We start from the raw sequence: 27,191 nt of genomic DNA, 5'->3' as shown, positions 1-27,191 counted from the left end.
ATGGAGAATCTAAGTTATGAGGAAAGATTAAAAGAACTAAACCTATTTAGCCTTGAAAAAAGAAGACTAAGGGGGGACATGATTAACTTATATAAATATATTAATGGCACATACAAAAAATATGGTGAAATCATGTTCCATGTAAAACCCCCTCAAAAAACAAGGGGGCACTCCCTCCATCTGGAAAAAGAAAGGTTCAACCTGCAGAGGCGACAAGCCTTCTTTACTGTGAGAACGGTGAATTTATGGAATAGTCTATCGCAGGAGCTGGTCACAGCAGGGACAGTGGATGGCTTTAAAAAAGGCTTAGATAATTTCCTAGAACAAAAAAATATTAGCTCCTATGTGTAGAATTTTTTTTACTTCCCCTTTCCCATCCCTTGGTTGAACTTGATGGACATGTGTCTTTTTTCAACCGTACAAACTATGTAACTATGTAATGTCTGTATGCTTTTGCCACTATTAATCTTTTCCTTTTATTAGCCAGTCTCAGATATGGCTTTTTCTTTGCAACTCTGCCCTGAAGGCCAGCATCCCGGAGTCGCCTCCTCACTGTAGACGTTGACACTGGCGTTTTGCGGGTACTATTTAATGAAGCTGCCAGTTGAGGACCTGGGAGGCGTCTATTTCTCAAACTAGAGACTCTAATGTACTTGTCTTGTTGCTCAGTTGTGCAGCGGGGCCTCCCACTTCTCTTTCTACTCTGGTTAGAGCCTGTTTGTGCTGTCCTCTGAAGGGAGTAGTACACACCGTTGTAGGAAATCTTCAGTTTCTTGGCAATTTCTCGCATGAAATAGCCTTCATTTCTAAGAACAAGAATAGACTGTCGAATTTCACATGAAAGCTCTCTTTTTCTAGCGATTTAGAGAGTTTAATCGAACCCACAAATGTAATGCTCCAGATTCTCAACTAGCTCAAAGGAAGGTCAGTTTTATAGCTCCTCTAAACAGCAAAACTGTTTCCAGCGGTGCTAACATAATTGCACAAGGGTTTTCAAGTGTTTTCTAATCATCCATTAGCCTTCTAACACAGTTAGCAAACACAATGTATAGAGTGTATTTTTTATTAATTTAATGTTATCTTCATTGAAAAAAACTGTGCTTTTCTTTCAAAAATAAGGACATTTCTAAGTGACCCTAAACTTTTGAACGGTAGTGTATGTATGCATATGTAATTATACTCCTAGTTTGGCAAACACATTTTAAAATCCTGGGCTAGGGGGTGGCCGACATTTCCCATACGGCCCATGGCACCCTTAATCCGCCACTGATTGGAGCACAACATGTTTCCATTTTTGCCAACTTTGCTTGAGTCAAGGGCCATCTTTTGCTGCTGTAGAGAGCAGATGAAGATAAGCGAATGTAAGTATCTTATTGACTAAAATTAAAGGGAATGTATCATAAAGAAAATTACATATTTTTCAAGTCTTTATTCTAAACATTTTTTAAAACAAGTTGGTGTTTTTTGTTGTTTTTTGTTATTATCCACATAAAAAAATATTCTCTTTAAGAAATATGAATCTCAAAACAAAAAGGTTCAACTCCCACAGTAGTCTTTAGAGTGGGAGTGGTTGTAGACTGAAGATATCAAAGGCACAATGGCACACTTGCAGTGGGGGAAGATGCAGATACATTTAAATGTGGTGATCACTGGTGTCAAGAGGTCCAGGGCACAGGGCAAGAGACCCCTGATGCCAGATGCCAAATATTTAGGTTTGTGCCTCTTGATGCAAGAATTTCATAGGATAACGTTTAACAGTAGTCAAAGTCTGTCATAGATGACTAATCGAAGAAATACACCTGCTCGTAGCCACTGATGTTAGCCGTGTATGTCGGAGGATGGTTATAGATCAGAGCGGATTCTTCCTCGTTGGGGTTTGAGAAGCGATTTACATTCTTCCTGGCTGTGACAGAGGAGAAAGATAAGTCTTCATAATTATTTTATTTCTACTACAAGAATAAGGTGGCAGAACCTCCTGGTCTCCAGGCTGCGGTTTACAACTGTTAAAATATCAACGAATTAAAAAATATATTTTCTACCTTAACAACAGGGCCGTATTTAGCATTTGTGCTGCCATAGACACTTTAACGGCTGATGCCCCGGATAACGCAGCTTTTCCTACGCAAAAATCGCAACACATGTTAATTGTTGCAGGTTTTACCTCCCCTTTGAATTCAATAGGGAAAACCTGCAACAGAAAATCAGCGATTCTACAGCATAAATTGACATGGTGCGGATTAAGTAAAACGTACCGCAGGACAATCTTTGAACGTTTTTTCAGTGGGATATTTACGCAGCGTGTGGATAAGATTTGTTCAAATATTATCCGATCTACTGCTACTGTATTATGCTGCGGATTTTTCGCAATTAAATTAGTTGTGTATAATCTGCAGTGTTTGTTTATGCTACGTGTGAACATACCCTAAAAGAAGTGCTCAGTGCTACCCCATTATCATTAACTCCCCTGCCCACACGAACACTGGGGCACATTTCCCCTATTATTGATCAGGTCACAGTTTATTATTTTTTTAGAAAAAAAAACCACTCCTGCCTTCCTGACTGGAGCAAAAAACGCCCTGCCGGTTACCTCAGTACATCGTCCTACTTTTAAAAGGAGGCCAATGAACGGAGGTAACCTGGGACCATGTGATGTAAACTAACCAATGACAGTTTTGAGCTGTGACTGCTTAGTTTACTGTCACAGACCCAGGAAGGTAAGTATAATAATCGTTTTGCTTTTTTAGTTATTAATGTTACTAATGTGGTTTTTTTTTCTGTGTTATTCGGTTGTTGGACTACGTTGGATTCGAGGACTCCTTTGATGACAGCGTTTTTATTTTCAATCAAATAATAAACCAGGGTTGTGTGGGGGGGCCTTTATTTCTATAAAATATTTTTTCTGTGTAGGTGTTTTTTTTAACTTCATTACTACTGCCTTAGTAATGGCAGCTGTCTGAAAAACTCTGTCCATTACTAAGGCGGGGCTTAGTGTTAGCCGGTGAAAAGGCTAACACTAACCCCCCCATTATTACCCCAGTACCCACCGCAAAGCACATCTTTTTTTTTTTCCAATAGAATTGATGCACAAAGCGCGCACAGCACACGGATGTGCATTTTCACGCACCCATTGACTTTAATGGGCGGGTAGGTGTGTAAAAAACGCACCAATATAGGACATGCAGTGAGTTTCACACAATGGACGTACGCTGCTTGAAACTCCTTCATGTGTGAATGGCCCCATTGAAATCAATGGGTCAGTGTGCTGTTTTACTAACAAAAATGAAAAAGATCCTGGGTAGTTGGTGGGCGCAATACACAATACTAGCTAGTTGCCGTTAGGCAAAAAAGCCCTGTTTTCCAACTACCATAAAGATAGATAATAAATAAATAAATAAAGTAAATTCTTTAATGTGCTATATATAGCAATATGACAGACCACATGAAAATTAAAATTGTCACTGCTTGATTGCCGGGTGAACGTATGCAAGACAGCTGCCCATGCACTAGTGTAACACACCTATGAACCAACGTGACACGACCGCTATCTTAGCCGTCAGTGATTGAGGTGTGTGCTTTAGTTTAGCCAGCAAAAGCAGGAATTAAAATTTGAGGAGCCCCCCCGACATGTTTCGTTACTGCTGTAACGTCCTCAGGGGAAATGGGGCTAATGGCGGCGCGCCGGGAAATCCTCCCCTCTTGTAAAGTCCGTCTATGACGCAAACCAAAGTACGTCAGTGCCAACTACCAATCACCAGGAGTGAAAGGATACCAGCCTCCACAGCTGATCCGTGGACCAATAGGAGACCATTCAGGGAGCCAATCATACAGGGGGAGGTGCGCAAGCGCACACTTACCAATCGGGAACATAGTCTAAAAAGTCCTATAGTGATTAAATAGCTATACAGCGTCTACGCTGGTCCATTTGAGGACCGCGCATGCGCAGTGGTGCAAAGTCGCAACTTAGAAAAAAGTAGAAATAAGAATGGGATTACAGTGATAATGATAGATATAAAGCAGGCAGTAACGCCTGTGTATACATAAGAGAATAAGACTTCAATTCGCTAGACCGAGAGGTAGCAGGGCCCCGTAGGTAAGTAATATAAGAGAACCTAATAGTACAAAAAGACCTGTATGATTATTCCAAAGCAAAGATATACGTATGTGGTGTCCACTTTATTAAGAGATGGAAACATGGACCAATAGGAAGCGGCAGTGTGCGCGAAGCACATACATATCATTCAGGGACATAGTTCAAAATGTCCATAGTTAGTGGACAAATGCACAGCATATACAAGGATCCAGGTAAAAATGACGCATGCGCAGGTGGATGATATCCAGACTTAGAATAGGTCGGCCGTATAGATAAGAAAGGTAGCGTTTACAAATTCATAAATTTCTCGGACTTGTTTTCCCTGGACTAAGGTGTAACCAAACATCACAGTACCCGCAGCAAGATCTGCATCTCCTCATCCCTAAGCATATTATTGCTAGGTGTTATTATTTTGTGCCCCATCGTGCATTGACTGGTCCTAAAAAAGGAAAGATAGTAGGGGGAATCACAGAGGTATTGCCAGTGTTGTTCCCTGCATATGAGGTTGTATTTATGCCAATGGGTTGAGGGGTGGGTGGTATGCTCAAGATGTTTGACAGGGATACCGGAACAGATGTAAAAGAGGTGGACTGCGAGTTGGAGGTGGTAGGTGCACATGACTTGGTACGATAAGGAAAATCTATTGTGGTTTGCTTCGGTGCCACAGGTGTTCTTTTGGAAAGACTCGGTCTGTTATTCTTTATTTTTCGTTTTGTTCCCAATCTAAGGCTGTCATTACACTGTCTAGATTCATCCGTACCAGAAGTGTCTGATTCAGAGAAATCAGTAAAGACGGTAGTGCGTTTCGGAGGAGGGTATTGCCGTGTTTTATATGTATACACCTGTCCAGGAATTGAGGAGACGAATCTCCAAACACCGTAGTACCATCAATAATAAAGAAGATACTACCCTATCCAGGCATTTTCATAAATTCCATGGGGGTGATACTCGGTTGTTGCAGTTTTGGGGTGTCGTCCAGCTTAAACTGGGCCCCAGGGCGGGTAACTTAGATCGGAGACTCCTACAGGAAGAGGCACGGTGGATTCATCGGCTCGGCACCATGACCCCGCAGGGCCTGAATGAGGGGTTCACCTTCACTGCTTTTCTCTGATGTTGTTTCTGTTGTCTGTTTTTTGTTTTGTGTTTTGTTTTTTGTTTGTTTTTTGTTTTTTGTTTTCTGATTTTGATCTCTTGTTTATGTGTCCCTGATGCGTACTGTGGCTTCTCTCTTAGATGTATATACACACAGAATTTATTGATATATGAGTGGATAGTTTAGCTCTATACCTGTTCCTAACGATGAATTGTGGATACTTTCGTAATTCTTACAGGTTTCTATTTGTAATAATATACAAAAAAAATATATAAAAAAATAATAAAAATTTTTTTTATACTATCTAGGACCACATTTTTATGGCGGCCCCTTCATTCTCCCCTTAACATTTGGAATCAATATTTGGAATTGATATCCATCTGACATATAGTCAGCCCAATGGACTTTGAAATCCCTGTGGCCCATCAGCATTTAATTCCGATGCAGGGTGAAGTGGAGATTTATTTATTTATATATGCTCCTTAATAGAATAATTGCATTATTTGCGTCTTGTCTTGCTGCGGGTACTGTGATGTTTGGTTACACCTTAGTCCAGGGAAAACAAGTCCGAGAAATTTATGAATTTGTAAACGCTACCTTTCTTATCTATACGGCCGACCTATTCTAAGTCTGGATATCATCCACCTGCGCATGCGTCATTTTTACCTGGATCCTTGTATATGCTGTGCATTTGTCCACTAACTATGGACATTTTGAACTATGTCCCTGAATGATATGTATGTGCTTCGCGCACACTGCCGCTTCCTATTGGTCCATGTTTCCATCTCTTAATAAAGTGGACACCACATACGTATATCTTTGCTTTGGAATAATCATACAGGTCTTTTTGTACTATTAGGTTCTCTTATATTACTTACCTACGGGGCCCTGCTACCTCTCGGTCTAGCGAATTGAAGTCTTATTCTCTTATGTATACACAGGCGTTACTGCCTGCTTTATATCTATCATTATCACTGTAATCCCATTCTTATTTCTACTTTTTTCTAAGTTGCGACTTTGCACCACTGCGCATGCGCGGTCCTCAAATGGACCAGCGTAGACGCTGTATAGCTATTTAATCACTATAGGACTTTTTAGACTATGTTCCCGATTGGTAAGTGTGCGCTTGCGCACCTCCCCCTGTATGATTGGCTCCCTGAATGGTCTCCTATTGGTCCACGGATCAGCTGTGGAGGCTGGTATCCTTTCACTCCTGGTGATTGGTAGTTGGCACTGACGTACTTTGGTTTGCGTCATAGACGGACTTTACAAGAGGGGAGGATTTCCCGGCGCGCCGCCATTAGCCCCATTTCCCCTGAGGACGTTACAGCAGTAACGAAACATGTCGGGGGGGCTCCTCAAATTTTAATTCCTGCTTTTGCTGGCTAAACTAAAGCACACACCTCAATCACTGACGGCTAAGATAGCGGTCGTGTCACGTTGGTTCATAGGTGTGTTACACTAGTGCATGGGCAGCTGTCTTGCATACGTTCACCCGGCAATCAAGCAGTGACAATTTTAATTTTCATGTGGTCTGTCATATTGCTATATATAGCACATTAAAGAATTTACTTTATTTATTTATTTATTATCTATCTTTATGGTAGTTGGAAAACAGGGCTTTTTTGCCTAACGGCAACTAGCTAGTATAGTGTGCTGTTTTACGCTCGTCTGAATAAGCCCTAAATGTTAGCTTAGCTGATCATACCAAGCACTGGGCAGCGCACAATAAGCTAACACTTCTTGTTTTGTGCAGCTTACTTTTCAGCTTGTGCTGTGCAGTAAGGGGGTGTGTTAACAGAGTCATCTTATTATTAGAGGGTGGGGCTATAGTGAAAAACGACAGCTCTAGTAAACCGCGGAGGCATGCATTAAGTGCCTGACAATAGCAGATGGGCAGGCACCTAACGATCAGGGATCCCATGGGGGTGACACCACAACTGCGTCGGAAGGAAAGGATCCACTCAGGCTGCCACATTAGGTGGTCTGTGCCATGCCGTATACAAAGTCTTGATGCCGGATAGTGTCAGGATCTTGTACAAGACGCAGCACAGAATGGGCCCTATGTGGCAGCCTGGGGGGATCCAGTGGCTGAGGAACAGTAAGTAAATGCTTTTTTTTTTTTTATTATTATTTCTGCGGGATTTTATATGGCGGAGGAGGTGCCTGATCTAGGGGCCCCTGACAATTCATCAGTATACCTCTGGAGATGAGTGCATGAATACATAAATAAATTATATATATATATATATATATATATATATATATATATATATAAATAAATACAAAAAAGCAGTAAATAGGCAGCACTCACAAAGGCTTATAGTGAAAAAAGAGGGTGCTTTATTGACCCCAAAATTGCGACGTTTCGGCTCACACAACTGGAGCCTTTCAAGCCTTACTGCTTTTTGTCTAGAGGGACAGTGGTCAGTTCCCTAAGGCTTGCACCCCCCTTTCATTTAAGCCTGTGCTGCTGGATTCTATTCTTGTGTATATATATATATATATATATATATATATATATATATATTCCAAAGAGAGCAGCCTGATATGATTGCAATTGCTTGGGTGCACACGCCTCAGGGTTCAGACCACTCACCCTTTCAATATAGTCCAATGTAATAGGCAGCAGTCCAAAAACTATGTCTATATTCACCCATAACGATGCGACGTTTCAGCCCCCAAACATCGGCCTTTCTCAAGCTTATACACACACATGTGTATAAAAAAAAAATGCTTTTTTTTTTTTGGGTGGGGGAGCATGTAATGAAAAACTCCTTTAAGTAAAGATTCACATTATTACCTTCGCTCACAAAGAAATTTGAAAAATACTGTGATATCCAAATGGCATTGACAGAGTGTGGATAGTCAAGATCACTGCGCCACTGAAAGCGGTTCACCTCTGGATGCCACTGCACTGCATAGATCGGAAAATCTCGAGCTGTGGGAGGAGAAAATCATCACGATGACTGCTAGAAACATTCAGAATCATGATTAGAAGGAATATTTATTGTAATACTGCTGAGAACCTGCTCACCCTCAATGGTGGATATGAATTCCACACCATCCCTATCATGGTTTGTGGACAGGATACGGTAAAATGTAGATAGCTTCTGGTTGGCATGGAAGCTCTGTAAAATGGGATGACATAATGGAGAGAATAGGCATCTATTCTGTATAATAACAGAATGCATAGAGAAATATGCTGTGGTGCCGCTATTACCTTTGGGGTGATTCCAAAATGATGAAAATTTGCCGTTATTTTTTCCCGGGTGGCTGCGTGTAGTAACTCCAGGGGAGCATGATTGAACATTCTGCTGGAAGAGACATCTGTCCATCAAAAAGAGAGATAAGAGGCATGTAGGAAGGAGTTGTAGTATTCAAAATAAAGATAGATAGATGTTTTCTATTTCTCTTTGATATATATTGTACTATAATATGAAGAGGTTCTATAATAACCTATTGAAGGAAATGTTTAAAAAAATACATAGAAAAAAAAATAATTCATAACATTTTACCTCAGTGCAGTGGTTTACTATCTCATTGCACTAACATCTAACCTCAAGGCACTGAGATAATAAGTCAGGGCCCTGGAATAATAAGCCAAACATAAGAGATTAAATCTCAGGACTCGGGGTAAAATAGACTAAATTTGTACCTTTCATGGTCTTACTCATGCTAATAGGAGGAGGTTATTATTACGTGGTAACAGAGGGTGAGGCACATGCCGATATGTCTAAAAGTAAGGATTGTGAGAAACCCCAAAAGGAAATTTAAGGGAAACTGAATCATACTGTCTGGCCCACCAAAATTCCTACATATAAGCATGTGCATTGAGCTCGGCTAAGGGGAGTGTCTGTCAACAAACCTGTCGACTGTTTCCAGTAACAACAAACAGCATTGTTGGTTGTTTTCTTTAGATTTATATTTTTTACTCTAGTCCGAAGAACATACAAGTTTCAATGGCTGTCTGTGAAAATGTTCCTAAAGTTTGTATTTCAGACAGGGCCTGGCCTTGCTGTGCTTCTTACCATCAGTGAAGATAAGTGGAAGTGATAGGTTATTAGCCGATGTCTCACATAATAAGTCCTTCCCAGATGTCAGGGCGGTAAGAATTTGAAAACCCATACAAGTACCCCAGATAGGGAAATAAATACCAGAGGATGCAGCCTGAGAAATAGAGAAGAGAGAACCGGTAACATATTTCTATATAAATCAGTTGGATACCTCAGTGTTGTATTTTTGGTCCGGACTCTAGTCAACACAGATTGGAAGAGAACTACTGATCGACAGGGCATTCTACCTGCTCTCACTTCCCTTTTAGAGAAACCAGGGAAGTAGTGTACAGCACCTATGCTTTGGAGGGGGGGGGGAGGTGTACAGCAGTTTAACTCTTCATGAACAGTGTACAGTGGGCATTAATTTAGGTATTACTGTCTCATACCAGTGGAGCTTCAAAAACAGTGCAAAAACAGAAAAGGTGAAAGGTCCACATAAAAATCTGGTCCTCCTACTCTTGGAGAAGAAAACATGAATAGGAGCAAACTACCCTGGGGTTGTAGCTAAAGTGGCTGGCTGTGCTTTTCAATGATGGGTTGGCGCCAAAGAGCCAATCTGTCTTGGTCAGGGTATTCAGAAACCGGAAAAGGGCAGCAAACAGAATTTTTGTTTTCGAAAGTAGAGAAGTCTAGATATGACCAAGAGGCATAGTTATAGGGGACGAAGAGGTAGCAGTCGCGCTTGGACCCCTTTGCCACAAAAATAGACACCAGTATTATAAAATGGCACATAGTAGGTGGGGGAGCCTGTTACAGATATTGCATTGGAGCACAGAAGCTTCAAATTACGTGTCCATATGGGGAAGCAAATTTTTATTTTTTTTTAAAAGTGATCCTTTCCAGTTTATGGCCATTGTCACCCAGCACCCTTACATTTTTACCTTGGCTGCTCACCTCAATAGCTAGCCTATAAAATATGCCAGCTGTCCGAGAAAAGCTAGAGTTTAAGAGATCAACTGCTCCTCCAGGTAACAGGACTCTAAGGAAGAGAGAAACATCCATCATACAATACACTAATAACAAATATCTTATACTGCAGGGCTCAGAGAATCCTCTAGTACTCTCCTGGGGAAGTTTGACCGTGGTTTAAGTGTGCCCCCCTCTTTGAAAGAATTTGCCCACATTTTTTTTGGTCTGTTTTACACTGGAGGTCTAGGTGGTGGAGAGGTAAAATCCCATCCACCACCAGATTGTAGGTCAATGACATATACACAAACATGCGGCTGGCTTTGGTGCATACCGGATGACCAGTGATGATGAAATTGATAGTTGTAGCACTGAATTGGATAAATGCCTTCTTTTTAAATTAGTTAGGTCACATGACCCATCGTTTCCAACCCCCAAACTTCCACCGTTTAGGGCACCACCACCAGCTCCGCCAAATGTACTTTTTTTTTTTATTATTGAAGTTAATGTCTACCATCATGTGAAGATTAGGGTAGCAGCCAAAGTCCCAATGTATTATTTGCAAGATGAAGGTCCAAATCAGGGCTCCATCCGTATGTCCCAAATATATTTTCAAAGGGGTCTTGTTTTTCCACACGTAGAGCCCCAAGTGTTCTGCTTTCCTTAACACAGAGTTATATGATGAAATTCTAGCTGCATGTAGTCACCACTAGGGGATCTAACTGCATATGGAATTATACAGCTAATATTACATGCATTAGAAACTGTAACAAGCTGTACACAGTGAGCTTGCCCTAGTGGTGGCCACAGAAAAACACTGACGGGAAGCATCGCAGTATTGAGCCCTCTCTAACCATGGGCCCCATAGCAGCCACATGGTCTGCCTCTATTTTCTATATCATGGAGAATCACAACTAGAAAAACCAAACTATAACAGTGAATATAAGGGGCACAAAGCAGAGACACCATTTTTAAATTTTTGACTGGATATTCCCTTTAAGGATAGTCTATCACAATGACTTTTGTTTGTTCCGTTCACCACAAGCATTGTGTGGAGCTATAGCGTAGCTGGCGGGGGGACATGAAAGCTGTGGTTTCCGGACCGACTGAGATGGTGGGGCCCAGGGCCAGTCCCCCAGCGGTAGAGTGTCCCGGTTTCAACTGTATCTGCGTCCTCAGGACTCCGATACAGTTGCATCAAACGCTGGAGCAAGTAGCTGACGGCTTCTTGCCCCAGCATTCACTGTGTAATGCCAGCTCCAGCTGTGAGCGGCTCTATGCAGATTGGCGCAATCTAGACAGGCCATCGTGCCTGTCAGCACAGAGCCAGACACTGCACAGACCGGAAGAGAAGAGGGATCTCCTCCACTCATCGTGGGAACGGGGATAGGTTACATAGTTACATAGTTTGTACGGTTGAAAAAAGACACACGTCCATCAAGTTCAACCAAGGGATGGGAAAAGGGAAGGTAGAAATTTCTACACATAGGAGCTAATATTTTTTTGTTCTAGGAAATGATCTAAGCCTTTTTTAAAGCCGTCTACTGTCCCTGCTGTGACCAGCTCCTGCGGTGACTATTCCATAGATTCACAAGTCTCACAGTATAGAAGGCTCGTCGCCTCTGCAGGTTGAACCTTTCTTTTTCCAGACGATATCAATAGTTATCAATAGTTTATGAATCTCCAAACATCCAAAACTCACCCATTGATGGAGTGGAAGAGATGGACATATTTATCCTCATTCTGATTCAACCTGAAATAATAGAAATATCGAGGTGTCCCATCAGTATCTGTAGATATATACTATTAATATTCTATAACAGGGGCACAATATTGATTCCCCTTTCTGTAGTCACCTCTATGTTCGCCTCCAGGGCCGGACAGAGAATCCAAATCAGCCCCGGCTGACAAATGATATATTTCGTAAGTTTATACACTCACTATGTCCAATCATATATACCCATTTACTACTTGTATAATAATCAGGGTTGCCAACCACAAATAATTTTTTTTCTGGACAAGTTTGCCCAAAATCACGGACAGACAGAAATTTTTATGTACAGTAAAGAAAATTGAGAAGAACATGTTTCTCTAACTTAAACATGAATATAACCAAGAAAGCAATGTTAATTTAGAATTAGAAAGTGATGATACATTAGTTAAAAATCATAATAGGTTCATGTCCAATCTGAATTTTTACTTGTTTCAATGTTCTGGTTCAGTTCAAGGCTGCAGACGGCGTCGATGGCGTCTGTCTGGTGCGTGACTGTAGACCGGGCAGAGGTTCTCCTGCACCCGGGGCAAAGATTTAGTTTGGCGCCCCCTCCCCCGAACTTCTATCCCGACATGTCTATCCCCCTCGCCATGTTTGCTTTCTCTACCACTCAATGAGGTGTCATTTTTTTTAAACTTTTTTTTAAATGTTACTCAAGAATAAAACCATTTGTACATTTTACTTGCGATATAGTTCTATAAGGGAGTTACCATGACAATGAATTACAAGATAATAAACTAAAGAGGTCAGTGCATGACTAAAATAGATTGTGTAACTGAGGCTAATGAGACTACATGGCGACATAATGAACAGCCTCCTCTAGTAGAGAATGCCACACTGCAACCGTGTAGATAGTGCCACACACCTCCTCTTTTAGATAGTGCCACCAAGCCCCCCCACCAAGCCCCGCCCGTAGATAGTGCCAGACACCCTCCTGTAGATATTGCCAAAAACACCCCCCAGTAGATAGTTCCAGGAACCCTCCTGTAGATAGTGTCACACTCCCACCTAGTAGATAGTGCCACACACACACCCTTGTAGATAGCGCTACACTCCCCCTTGTAAATAAAGCCACACAGCCCCCTGTAGCTATTGCCAAACTCACTTCCAGTAGATACTGCCACACTCCCGCTCCGTAGTAGATAGTGCCACGCACCCCCCTGTAGATAGCATTAGGGCTCCGTCTAGGAGCCTCTACAGCAGGGGTCTCAAGCACGCGGCCCGCGGGCCGAATTCGGCCGCTGGGGCTGTCATCTGCGGCCCACGGGACACAGAGCCGCTAGTATCGGCTCTGCTCCGAGACTATGGAATTCCCTGACATCGCTGTCCACATATGAACAGCGATGTCTGGGGCTTCCCCAGAGCCGGAGTCCCGAGCAGAGCGCTGGTGTCGGCTCTGCTCCGGGACTCGGTGGAATTCCCCGACATCGCTGTCCACATATGAACAGCGATGTCTGGGGCTTCCCCAGAGCCGGAGTCCCGAGCAGAGCGCTGGTGTCGGCTCTGCTCCGGGACTCTGTGGAATTCCCTGACATCGCTGCCCATATATGGACAGTGTGTCAGGGTCTTGCCCAGAGCGGAGCAGAGCGCTGGTGTCGGCTCTGCTCCTGGACTCTGTGGAATTCCCCGACATCGCTGTCCACATATGAACAGCGATGTCTGGGTCTTCCCCAGAGCCGGAGTCCCGAGCAGAGCGCTGGTGTCGGCTCTGCTCCGGGACTCTGTGGAATTCCCTGACATCGCTGCCCATATATGGACAGTGTGTCAGGGTCTTGCCCAGAGCGGAGCAGAGCGCTGGTGTCGGCTCTGCTCCTGGACTCTGTGGAATTCCCTGAAATCGCTGTCTACATATGAACAGCGATGTCTGGGGCTTCCCCAGAGCCGGAGTCCCGGGCAGAGCGCTAGTACAGGCTCTGCTCCGGGACTCTGTGGAATTCCCTGACATCGCTGCCCATATGTGGACAGTGTGTCAGGGTCTTCCCCAGAGCGGAGTCCCGGGCAGAGCGCTAGTTTCGGCTCTGCTCCGGGACTCTGTGGAATTCCCTGACATCGCTGCCCATATATGGACAGTGTGTCAGGGTCTTCCCCAGAGCGGAGTCCCGGGCAGAGCGCTATTATCGGCTCTGCTCCGGGACTCTGGGGAAGCCTCTGACATCGCTGTCCATACATCAACAATGATGTCAGGGGCTTCCCCAGAGCAGGAGTCCCAGTGATGTCAGCAGCACAGCTGGAGTCCCAGGAAGAGCCTACTAGCACTCTGCCTGGGACTCCAGCTCTGGGCAAGCCCCTGACATCACTGGGGTAGCCTCTACAGGGGGCACTAGGGCAGCCTCTACAGAGGGCACTGGGGCAGCCTCTAAAGAGGGCACTGGGGCAGCCTCTACAGAGGGCACTGGGGCAGCCTCTACAGAGGGCACTGGGGCAGCCTCTATAGAGGGCACTGTGGCAGCCTCTACAGAGGGCACTGTGGCAGCCTCTACAGAGGGCACTGTGGCGTTATCTACAAGTGGGTGTGTGACAGTATCTGAAGAGGACACTGGCATTATCTACAGAGGGCACTGTGGCCTTATCTACAGAGGGCACTGTGGCCTTATCTACAGAGGGCACTGCGGCAGCATCCACAGAGGGCACTGCGGCAGCATCCACAGAGGGCACTGCGGCAGCAGCCACAGAGGGCACTGCGGCAGCATCCACAGAGGGCACTGCGGCACTATCTAAAAAGGGGCTGCCCAATCTTGACATGTGTGCTAACTGAGCCGCCGGACTGCATTTAGCGACACTTAAACTGGAAAGCTGGATTGTTGAAATAAGCACTTGGAGAAATATTTCACATTTTAAACCTAGCGGTATTATTATAGTAATGTAGTATTATTATTCTAGTAATATAGTGTTATAGTCGTTCAAATAACTAATTGATTAACAATAATTTTGTATTGTATCAAATTTGAAAGTAATGCGGCCCGTCAACTTCCCATTTTTTCTATATGCGGCCCACTTACCCGGCCGAGTTTGAGACCCCTGCTCTAGAGGGAGCCCCCTACCTTCCCTCATAGTTGCCCTCCCTACATGCTCTACCTGCCCCTCCCCCAGCTACACCCCTGAGACCGGGTGCTGGCTGCTGCTGCTGCTGCATGCATGTGCTGGCAGTGGGAATCAGCAATAACATCCCTGCTTGTAGCTATCCTATACTAATTAAGCGTGGCTGTGATTGGTGAGTTCGACTCACTCCACCCCCAACCAGGTCTGTGACGGGGGTCGTGACGTGACTCGTCAAGTGATGTGAGGACCAGGTGATTGTTCCCTACCGACCCAATGACGGTCTGGTCTGTCTCTAATTGAGGTCACCTCAGTCAGAGACAGTCACAGACCATCATTCACTCTTCTAGGTTCTCCTCCTAAGGCTTCATGCCCACTTCAGTCTTTTTCTTCAGGGTGCTAGCCGTTTTTCAGACAGCGAGCACCCTACCCATTCATTTCAGTGGGGCCATGCACACTTCAGTTTTTTTGACGGTCCCGTTGCTCGGGTTCCGACAAAAGTAGAGCATCTCCTACTTTGGTCCGAGATTCCGTGACCATGAGGCCCATGCAAGTCAATGGGTCCGTCAAAAAAAACTGCACACGGAAGGCATCCGTGTGTGACGGAGCCGTTGCCTAGCAACGGCCAGGCGGGCAGAGGTACACATACAGACAGATACTGCGCTGCACTAATTGGCAGCCCCTTCTCTCTATCAGCACTGAAAGGGAAAAGAGGCTGCTGATCAGTGCTGGAACGCAGCGATATTAAGAAAAATAAGTTCATACGTGCCCCTGCCGTTGTCTTGGTGATGTGTCCCTCTTCTGACATCCAGTCCGACCTCCCTGGATGACCGCTGCAGCCTGCGATTGGCTGCAGCGGTCACATGGTCTGAAATGTCATCTCAGGAAGCCGGACTTGAGGAAGAAGCATGCAAGCAGGGAGTTCTGGGTAAATAGTAACTTTATTTTTGTTGCAGGTTTTTTTTAATGAACCATTAATCTATATTGTGAGCGCCGCACATGGTATTCCCTGTCCAGCGGTAGTCTCTGTCCAGGGTGCTGAAAGAGTTAAGGGGCTGCACTGATCGGCAGTAACTCTTTCAGCACCCTGGACAGTGAGCACTGCTGGACAGGGAATAGCATGTGCGGTGCTCACAATATCGTGTACATAGCGTGAACGGGTTTCAGTTTTCTCTCAGAAACTGAAACAGGGAAGTGTACACGGAGTACACACGGGGAGCACACGGTTCCAATCACGGACACACAGATCCGTGAAAAACGGCCGTGAAAATGGAGATGGAAGTGTGCATGAGGCCTAATTGCCGGCTGCCACGGCTGGCCTTGTTGTTTGCACTGCGTCTGCGCATGTAAATTTTGGCGCATGCGCAGTGCAAAGTATCGGAGGAAAGTAAGAAATCCCGGACAGTGTTTCTTTCTGCTGGACATTACAGACAGCAGAAAAAAACATCAGTTTTTTTGCGGAATGTCTGAAAATTTTTGGACGGTTGGCAACCCTGATAATAATAATAATAATAATATTATATAACACAAGAATAATGGATAGTAAAAACTTGACTGGCCTGGCACAGGGAGCTCTCCCCTCATTGTTATTGGACAATACAGGGAGACCATCTCAGCTTTTATCAGTGCAGGGAAGTAACAGAAGGCTGAATGATCTGGAACCCAGGGAAGTGAGTAATCCACTAGACATCATGTATGACTAATCCCATCACTGTCCTAGACCACCAGGGATGCTGGCATTAACCCCTTACTGCCCTAAACGACAAGGGATGCTGACATTAACTCCTTTATGACAAAAACCACTAGGGAGGCTAACATTAACCCCATTAATGCCCTAGACCACCAGGGATGCTGGCATTTACCCCAAACTGCCCTAAACCACCAGGGATGCTGACATTAACTCTTTACTGTCCTAGACCACAAGGGATGCTTATATTAACCCCTTCACTGCAATAGACCTCCAGAGATTTTGACTTTGACCACTTCAATATATTAGACCACCAAGGATATTGACATTGATCCCTTCAGTACCTAGATTACCAGGGAAGCTGGCATTAACCTGTTCACTTCCCTAAACCCTGTGAATATTAGATAATGAAATAGAAGCAGGTACCAGACCGCTACAGGATACAGTTAGACTGGATAGGAGTTCCTTTAAATGAAGTTTATTGCAAATACAACATGTTTAAGTGCCGAACTTGTGTAAGGACAGCGAATATATATATATATATATATATATACACACACACACACACACACACACAGAAGTCAGAGGCAGGGCGTTGCTAGGGTCTTAAAATATCATCACTTCACTTGATCCGACATGATCTTCACTTGATCCGACGAGTCTGGTTTTGGTCATAAAATAAAATACCATTGCGGTCTTTGGGACTGTGGACACGGCAACAACGCCAGCTATTGGCTATATGAAAGTCGTTCCTGATAGAAGGGCTGAAACCCTCCTTCCTATTATTCGATGTGTGGTCTGCCCAAGTTCGACGGTGCACAGTGATTCCTGGGCTGCCTACAACAATATTCAACCGGCACTGAATTTGAGTTGTGAACGTGTCAATCACAGTGATCCCAATTTTCCATTCGTTTCTCCAACTGGTCCCACACGCACCATATAGAGTCTTACTGGAATAAATGTGAGGCTCGTATCAAGACGAAAAGCGGTGTTCTTAGTGATTTGCTTCCTACATATCTTGCAGAATTCATGCAGGGAGATCGGTTCTGCAAAGACGCATTTAACACTCTGCTCCTACAGAGCAGTCTCCAGTTTAAGTTTATGCAGTATGATTATTTGTTAATGTTTATAAATAAATAAATAAATTATCACTAAAAATATTGACAGGGGACATATACTTCATGTGCGTTAACAACATTTGTGGCAAATAAAGTTTATGTCCTAGGGTGACAAAATCTTCACTTGATCCAATCTTTTGAAAAACATTCAAAATGATTAAGAATTCTTCATTACTAACAATACAATGGTCTGATACTGGTTTGCCATATGGCTTTGACGTTCATGAGCTATATACATGAATAACTAGTAGCTGATAGCCAGATAAAAAGAAACAGAAGCAAACAGTTGTTTAAACCACTGGGCATCTGGTGACCTTGGCAACCAGTCAGTCCATGATGGCATTGCAGACTTTCATACAGCCCGCCAACCAGCAGCATATGATCAGTGTTTATAAAAACCTACTCCAAACCTCAATAGGTCCAGCAGATGTTATTCTTGTTGACTTGCAGTGATCACCGCTCATCTCTGCCTGTATCGGACTGAAAGCGATGTCACAGACGCTATCTGTTTATAGGTGGTGCGGCCGCGGGTACCGACTACTTGATACAAGTCTTCCAACGGTATTGTGCACGTATAGCACAATCCCATCATCTGAGCTGCACAGCTGTTGTTCGTCCACTTATATATATATATATAGTTTGCACCAAGGAGCGCAGTGTTCTTTAGTTTAACTTCTAGCATTCTGTAATTAAAGGTCTTCATGTGAAGTCACGAGCGCAAAATAACACTCCCATTTTATCTCGATGGTAGTTTTTGGCAATAAAGGTGGCAACCCTACTACTATTCTGCTCTGGCCATTAGACTTGGTGCTGCCCACTTATATCCCTTTGTCCAAATAGTAGACATCAAAACTGTGTTTTAGTCAGGCAACTGCTGTGACATCAAGAGTGGGTTTCTATCAGGCAACTGCTGTGATATCACAAGTGGGTTTCTGTCATGTGAGCTGCGGTGACATCACAGATGAGTTTCTGTCATCTGAGCTGTGGTGACATCACAGATGAGTTTCTGTCATCTGAGCTGTGGTGACATCACAGATGAGTTTCTGTCATGTGAGCTGCAGTGACATCACAAATGTGTTTGTCAGGTATGCTACTGTGACATCATGACTTGTTTCAGTGAGGTAATCCCAGGGGCGGGCACATCATATGTACCTTGAAATTAGCAGTTGCACATCAATGAGCCATGTACTCTTCTAGCACAGCACAGAGGCCTCTGCTGTTGTTGTCCTCCGTGCATCATTAGTCATGTGTGACAGAACCTCTGGAATGAATAACTAGATTGACACAGAATTTTCTTTTACACATATGCTACATTTGAAGGATAGCTGTGTGATCTCTGACTGCAGGATCTCTGACTACTGCCACTCTTGACTTTAATCTTCCAGTCATAAGACAGAAAATTTTGAAATGCAGAGAGAAGTTTCTAACCTTATCAGTTAGCCGAAGCGGCAGAAGTGCTCGGGTGAGCGCTGTGCCGCTCCATTTCTGATCGGTTTTATACTGAAAGCTGAGTAAGCGGTATACGGACTCAATAGACCGCTTGCGCCCATACGCCGCTTGCTCGGCTTTCCGTGGAAAGCCAATCATATAGGAAGCAACACATCGCTCACTAGAGAGATTCTGCCGCTTCATTTTAGCGATCGGTGGGGGTCTCAGAGCTCGGACCCCCACCGATCACAAATCCCTACATGTCACTACGGCATGTCAAATGTTTTTTGAAAGTATGGTTACCCTTTAATGACTATACAGTTGTATATGTCTGCCACAGACTCCCATTGTAAAAAAAATAAAATAAAAACATTTTTCTTTATGGATCTTCTTGAGTTGACTGGGTCACAAAAGAAGTGTCCTATTTCACTGTAAATTCAGTATTTGCACCATGCACAGTATTACACAGTCAAGGTTATATGGGGAAGTGAATGGGTCTGAGCTGCAATATCAGGCACAGCCTATGGACAAAAGTGAAGTTATTTCTGGGGGAAAAAGCAGGTCCTTTTTATCCAATCCCATACAACCCATTTAATTCGAACATGTAATTACTATGACTAGACATCATATGACATGCTCAGCCAAATTCTGTGGATAATATAATGGAAATCATACTCACCGGATAGGAACAACTCTGCTACCAGATGACTCAAGAAACTTCACATAGGAGTCTGCAATATATGTTTTACCATACTGGAAGAACGCTTCATCTGAGACCTCCTGGGTTATAATTCCTGAGAAATACAGTATGATATGGAATTGGTTAATTGGCTCATATACTACATATTATTATAGTCCTATGTCTTCTACTAAAGACTAGAACCACAAGTCCTACCAATGGGAGATGTAATGCCCAGTCAACAATACAAGGATGCCAATATAGGGTCTGTAAGGTGGTAGAGGGTGAGGTAAGATGGTGGCATACCCCACTGGGATGTCGCAGAGGAGGATGAAATGAAGCAGGAGTTAAAGTGTTAAAACCTGAAACTGTGCTTGCACTTTAAAATATATACAACTCTTGCCGGCGATAATGGTTCACACGGTGGCAGATAATATTTAAATTTCTTCCCACTTTGGGGGGCACAAGATTAGTTACGGATTTTACAAACCTTCCCACATTGGGAGGTACAAACTTAGTTAAAGAGGCTCTGTCACCAGATTATAAATGCTCTATCTCCTACATAATATGATTGGTGCTGTATTGTAGATAACAGCAGTGGTTTTTATTTTGAAAAACTATCAATTTTGAGCAAGTTATGCACAATTTTAGATTTATGCTAATTAGTTTCTTAATAGACAACTGGGCGTGTTTTACCTTTTTACCAACTGGGTGTTGTAAAGAAAAGTGTATGACGCTGACCAATCAGTGACCAATCAGCGTCATACACTTCTCTCCATTCATTTTTAGCAGTACTCGCAGCACAGCATGATCTAGCGAGATCACACTGTGCTGTCACATACACCCACATTAACTTTACCGAAGTGTCTTGAGAGTGAATAGACATCACCTCCAGCCAGGACGTGATGTCTATTCACACTCCCAACACTTCGGTAAAGTTTCTGTGGGACTTACTCACACAGCACAGAATGATCTCGCGATATCACGCTGTGCTGTGATTAAGTTCCACAGAAACTGTACCGAAGTGTCAGGAGAGTGAATAGACATCGCCTCCTGGCTGGAGGTGATGTCTATTCACTCTCAAGACACTTCGGTAAAGTTAATATATATATACACACATATATATATATATATACACACTACCGCTCAAAAGTTTAGGGTCACTTAGAAATTTCCTTATTTTTGAAAGAAAAGCAGTTTTCAATGAAGATAACATTAAATTAATCAGAAATACACTCTATACATTGTTAATGTGGTAAATGACTATTCTAGCTGCAACGTCTGGTTTTTAATGCAATATCTACATAGGGGCCCATTTCCAGCAACCATCACTCCAGTGTTCTAATGGTACATTGTGTTTGCTAACTGTGTTAGAAGGCTAATGGATGATTAGAAAACACTTGAAAACCCTTGTGCAATTATGTTAGCATCGCTGGAAACAGTTTTGCTGTTTAGAGGAGCTATAAAACTGACCTTCCTTTGAGCTAGTTGAGAATCTGGAGCATTACATTTGTGGGTTCGATTAAACTCTCCAAATGGCTAGAAAAAGAGAGCTTTCATGTGAAACGCGACAGTCTATTCTTGTTCTTAGAAATGAAGGCTATTCCATGCGAGAAATTGCCAAGAAACTGAAGATTTCCTACAACGGTGTGTACTTACTCCCTTCAGAGGACAGCACAAACAGGCTCTAACCAGAGTAGAAAGAGAAGTGGGAGGCCCCGCTGCACAACTGAGCAACAAGACAAGTACATTAGAGTCTCTAGTTTGAGAAATAGACGCCTCACAGGTCCTCAACTGGCAGCTTCATTAAATAGTACCCGCAAAACGCCAGTGTCAACAGTGAAGAGGCGACTCCGGGATGCTGGCCTTCAGGGCAGAGTGGCAAAGAAAAAGCCATATCGGAGACTGGCTAATAAAAGGAAAAGATTAATATGGGCAAAAGCACACAGACATTGGACAGAGGAAGATTGGAAAAAAGTGTTATGGACAGACGAATCAAAGTTTGAGGTGTTTGGATCACACAGAAGAACATTTGTGAGACGCAGAACAACTGAAAAGATGCTGGAAGAGTGCCTGAAGCCATCTGTCAAGCATGGTGGAGGTAATGTGATGGTCTGGGGTTGCTTTGGTGCTGGTAAAGTGGGAGATTTGTACAGATTCGTACAAAGTAAAAGGGATTTTGAATAAGGAAGGCTATCACTCCATTTTGCAACGCCATGCCATACCCTGTGGACAGCGCTTGATTGGAGCCAATTTCATCCTACAATAGGACAATGACCCAAAGCACACCTCCAAATTATGCAAGAACTATTTAGGGAAGAAGCAGGCAGCTGGTATTCTATCTGTAATAGAGTGGCCAGCGCAGTCACCAGATCTCAACCCCATAGAGCTGTTGTGGGAGCAGCTTGACCGTATGGTACGCAAGAAGTGCCCATCAAGCCAATCCAACTTGTGGGAGGGGCTTCTGGAAGCATGGGGGGAAATTTCTCCCGATTACCTGAGCAAATTAACAGCTAGAATGCCAAAGGTCTGCAATGCTGTAATTGCTGCAAATGGAGCATTCCAAGACCAAAGCAAAGTTTGAAGGAGAAAATTATTATTTAAAATAAAAATCATTATTTCTAACCTTGACAATGTCTTGACTATATTTTCTAGTAATTTTGCAACTCATTTGATAAATATAAGTGTGAGTTTTCATGGAAAATACAAAATTGTCTGGGTGACCCCAAACTTTTGAACGGTAGTGTGTATATATATATATATACACATACATACATACATACATACACACATATATACATATACACACACTTCTCTTTTATTCTTTTGGGAATCCTCTCCCCATAGGTTACAGGTCTATAAATTAATATCAATGACAATGGGCCAACGCGATACTTTAATGACAAGAGCTGTACCCCAACATCTGCTCCTTATACATTAAAAAGAACCTGACATCGGAGGGATCTCCTTAAATTTCTTGCACCATACAGGTGCGCTAATAGCACCAAACATAAGTGTGTAACAGTGGCTACTAAAAGGCCTTCCAAAGTGCTAATCGGAGGGCTTGACACATATACCCCTCTCCTCATTAACCATTTCAGCTAATGAGTTAAGCAAAGATGGGTTACATCTTTGCTCGAGCCTGCAATTGTGCCAAGTCCTGGTTACAGGTTCTTTTTAAAACCTAATTATAAGCAAGTTTTTGCAGTGGACTTTAAACAAAACAGTTATAGGGGTTTTATTGGTTGGCGAGGCTCCCGGGAGTGAAACCTACACTGATCAAACATTGATACCCTATCAATGTAGGGAATGAACGTGCTCCTCAAACAAACTAGCCACTCAAACAAACTAGCCACTGTGCCTGTGTAACCAATGAAGGGGGTACATTGCTTGCAGGGGCACCATGGTCCCCTCATTGTGCGGATTGGCAGGAATTTTGTAAATTGGACCCCCCACTGGTCAATCATTGATAATAACATCCTAATGATAAATGCAGTATCATTTTTCTGTACTATTGTTTGTGCTGTTATACTAATATATTGTCATCACCGCCATTTACTGGTATAAATAAAAAAATACTGGATTGTTGTTCAGCTTACCTATTATTGGCCTGTCATTCTCTCCCAGAACTACCTTGTAAAGCAGAGTAAAGCTCAGGAGGTAGAGGTGTTTAGGAGGCATTGTGAGCTCACGTACTCACATCTGTAAGAGACTATTACACATACATTATTTAGGAAATAAAAGTACAGAGGGAGCACCAATACTGTAGTTTAATCACATGGATTTGGGCTTCAAAATTCAGAGTAGGGGCATAGCTATAGATGGTGCAGAGGTAGCCGTTGCACCCAGCCCTTGATGCCCACCCCTCTGACACCAGTATCATAAATGGCAGGTGGTAGGTGGGCTGCCTGTTCTATTAGGGGCTGCAGAGGTTGTAGTTGCACCTGAGCCCTAGTTCCTGAGGTGGCCCTACCGTTCCTGTGTCACAAAGAGAATTCCACTGTTTATTAACCTGTTCTGTGACAATACTGGATTCATTATTCATGTACTGTGACATAACCATGTTTATTATTTTCTGTACTGTGACATCACTGCTTTAATTATGTGTACTATGACATCACAGTGTTTATTATCTCTGTTCTGACTTTACAGTGTGAAACAACCCTTTCCCATGATGTCAGTGTTTATTATCCATGTACTGTGACATCACTAATTGTTGTTCCTACTTTGTGACATCTATTTGTGCATTATCCCTGTATTGTTATTTACTGTGACATCTCTGTATGCATTATCCATGTACTGTGACCTCACTGTGTGAATCATTCCTGTACTGTGACATCACTATTATACCAATGCAATTACATCACTTTGATCAGAAGCTCTGTACTTTGACATCACTATTGTCCAATCCCTTAACTGCAAATGCAATGCAACTGCATGCTGGCCATACACATACACCGGCGTTGTGACATTCCGTTGTTCTGCTTTGTCAGAGGGAGAGAACAAGGGAATCATGGAAGAAACGGTTCCCTTTCACAACGGACACCGCCGGCGGCCAATGGAACCCATTGACTTCAATGCTTTCCGTCGGGGTGTCCATGATTTTACCGGACACAAAAGCGCAGCATGCTGTGCTATTGTCTTGGGTACTCCCTGGCGGATTTGCAACGGAGGCCCCTCTCCCTATAAACATTTGCTTAACTTGTATGTTACTGCCAGAGAGAAAAAAAAAAAAATGAATGCCATCTATATCCAAGTACAAACAGCTTGAATACTACTATGGTCATCAGATTCAGCTAGAAGGCAAAACGTGTGGTAGAAACAATTTATGACATTCTGTTACCAGATATTATAATGTACCGGAGATCCCGGGTGTTATAACATATTTTCTGTCATAGAATCCTTCAGGGAACACTAAACCTAACGTCTACATCTCACATACATAAATGTTTCTCGAGATTTTCATTTCTGGACATATGTGAGATAAAGTTTTGATTTCTCATTTGAGCGGTCAGTCATATCAAAAGTCTTAAATGGTGGATAATGTGGAGATAGGACAGACTTTAGGCTGAGCATATACATTAGATAGCGGGCACTATTTCTCCTGGTCCCCCCATTAAGATGCACGCTCGACTTGTATGCTTAATGGGATGAGGGGAGTAAACGGCGGACAAATAGCTCTGGCAGTGGCTTATCTCCCCTGAGAACAAAAACATCTGGCATGTTGAAATCCAACAGCTCGATCCTTCACTTCCCCGATATTTGCCTTTGGGGAAGAGTCGAGAGGCCTCTATACACATTTGATGACAGGTGGCTAAAGATGGCCACCTAGAAGGTCCTATTAAACGGCCAAATATGGGCCATGAAAACGAGCACTGATCAATAAGACAGCTCGTTGATCAGCACTTGTTTGCTCCTTTCACTCATTAACACAATCATTGCCATCATGTTGGAAGCACGTCTTCATATTTACACAGGGAGATGTGCTGCCGACAGCGATAATATTTCATGCTGCATAAACGAACAGATCACCCGATGAATGAGCGTTTGCTTGTTCATCAGGAGATCGTTGCCCTGTTTATACAGAGCAATGATCGGGAGCATGCGTTTGTATAAACGCTTGTTTGCCTGATCATTGGCCCATGTAAAAGGGCCTTTAGTGTCCCTTTAAGAAAAATACAAAAATAAATAACAAGAGATATGACAGCACATGATACACACAGCATAGGAATTAAGAAGCTTGTTAGGAGATAGGGAAATGTAGCTTTACCTCCAGGATCATAAGACGGAGTTCTTATTGAGTCACTGCCAGGAAGAAAATGTTCTGTGAAATATCAGGGAGGGGTCAGAATAAGGAAACACTCACAAAGCAGCACCATGGAAGGCAGCCATGACCCACAACTATGACACAACTCCAGGAAGTGTCGAGAAATGCTGAACTAAGGGTCTGATCTACTTGTCGAGTTCTCAGGGTTTAATGCTAGGGCAAATATTTCTCTAATGTAAACATAGGGTAACGTGGGGTGCCTAAACTCAGCACATTGGGTGTCTTTGTAATATATTGTAATTATATTTTGCTGCTTTCACTTATATTTCAGGTTTATTTGACACCTTCTGCAGTGCATAGAAGTTCTGTATTTTTCTGGAAACCATCAGCAGGCTGGATAGCATGTATATGTTTAGCCAATGATAAAGGGGTTTACACAAACACAATTTCTGGATAACACACGTCAAGCACCAAAGTAATTGGGAGCACATACCCATAGGACAGTCTTCCCCCAATATCATGTAAAACTGAAGAAAGGATGAACAGCACTCCATTACGGTTGAATTGCAATAAAGAATGTTTAGTAGGAATGAATGAGCACTGCACTTTCGACACGTTTCCGCCTCATGAAGGGCTTTCACTCGAAACATCGCTATATATGATTTAACTAAGTGGCTACTAATTGCAGGATTGTCCAAATAATATAATCCATTAAAGGGAATTTTTTATGTTATTGCTTTTAGTATGTCATTAAAATAAATTTTATTTATTTGTGTTTTTGTTTTGTACTTTTTTCTTTCTTTTACTTCTCTATGGGGGCTGCCATTTTTTTTCATCTCTGTATGTGTTGATTAACGACACATACAGAGATGGAATACGGCACATACATCCCCATAGAATGTGAAAGGGAGCCGTTCCATTCACTAAAGCGTACGCCGTCTGTGTGGGAACGGCGCATGTGCCGCTCCCACACAGACCAAAAGGAAGGTCTTCGGCAGAGCGACATCCGGCGCCAATTTCATGTGGACCAGAAGCTACTTCCGGTCGCGGCTTCCGACCCTATGTTCAGACGCAAGGACTAGGAGTGGAGGCAGCGGCGGCGGCAGGAGCAGGTAAGTTATGTTTGTGTATGTGATGTGTGTGTATGTTCGTGTTATACTGTGTGATTACCACTGTATCTAATCCTCCTACACTGTGCATTCGCTCAAAAAATGGCGGCACACAGTGTAGGAGGTTTGAACATTCGACCCCCTCCTTTCTCCCGGCACTAGCCAGGATAAAGGAGGGGGGATTGTTTGAGGTCACTAGAGCGAGTGTGTCTTCTCCAATTTTGCAGCATAAAACAATGAGGTTGCTTTACCACATGCCAATGCTGCAATTTTGGGAAATGCTCCCTCTAGTGACCAGCACATAGAAATGTTATAAATTAGAATCTAATTTATAATATTTCATGACTTGTGAAAAAAATTTAAAAATTAGAACAATGTTTAATCACTTATACACTAACTGTTTAACTAAAAAAAAAACAAAAAAAAAACACATTCCCTTTAAAGGG

At 43.1% G+C, this 27,191-nt stretch overlaps 1 protein-coding gene across 2 annotated transcripts; it reads right to left on the bottom strand.

Annotated features, from left to right (window-relative positions):
• Positions 1-1,125: 1,125 nt before the first annotated feature.
• LOC142748307 (gamma-glutamyl hydrolase-like) lies at positions 1,126-25,761 on the bottom strand. Of its 2 annotated transcripts, none has more exons than XM_075855403.1 (10): positions 25,640-25,761; positions 23,469-23,571; positions 19,870-19,984; positions 11,850-11,900; positions 10,136-10,220; positions 9,215-9,353; positions 8,407-8,513; positions 8,221-8,314; positions 7,987-8,124; positions 1,126-1,903 (listed from the first exon to the last, which is right to left on the bottom strand). In XM_075855403.1, the coding sequence occupies exons 2-10, from the start codon at positions 23,548-23,550 to the stop codon at positions 1,782-1,784; spliced, it is 933 nt and encodes a 310-aa protein (XP_075711518.1). In that variant the 5' UTR covers positions 23,551-23,571; positions 25,640-25,761; the 3' UTR covers positions 1,126-1,781. The 2 variants fall into 2 exon arrangements, with proteins under 2 accessions (XP_075711518.1, XP_075711517.1); XM_075855402.1 differs by having other exon boundaries at positions 23,469-23,581; positions 25,640-25,760.
• Between the last annotated feature and the right edge of the window lie 1,430 nt (positions 25,762-27,191).

This window comes from Rhinoderma darwinii, chromosome 3 (assembly GCF_050947455.1).
Source record: "Rhinoderma darwinii isolate aRhiDar2 chromosome 3, aRhiDar2.hap1, whole genome shotgun sequence".
NCBI classification, from domain to species: domain Eukaryota; kingdom Metazoa; phylum Chordata; class Amphibia; order Anura; family Rhinodermatidae; genus Rhinoderma; species Rhinoderma darwinii.
Note: the sequence above shows the minus strand (reverse complement) of the source record. Positions and strands in the feature narration are given on the sequence as shown.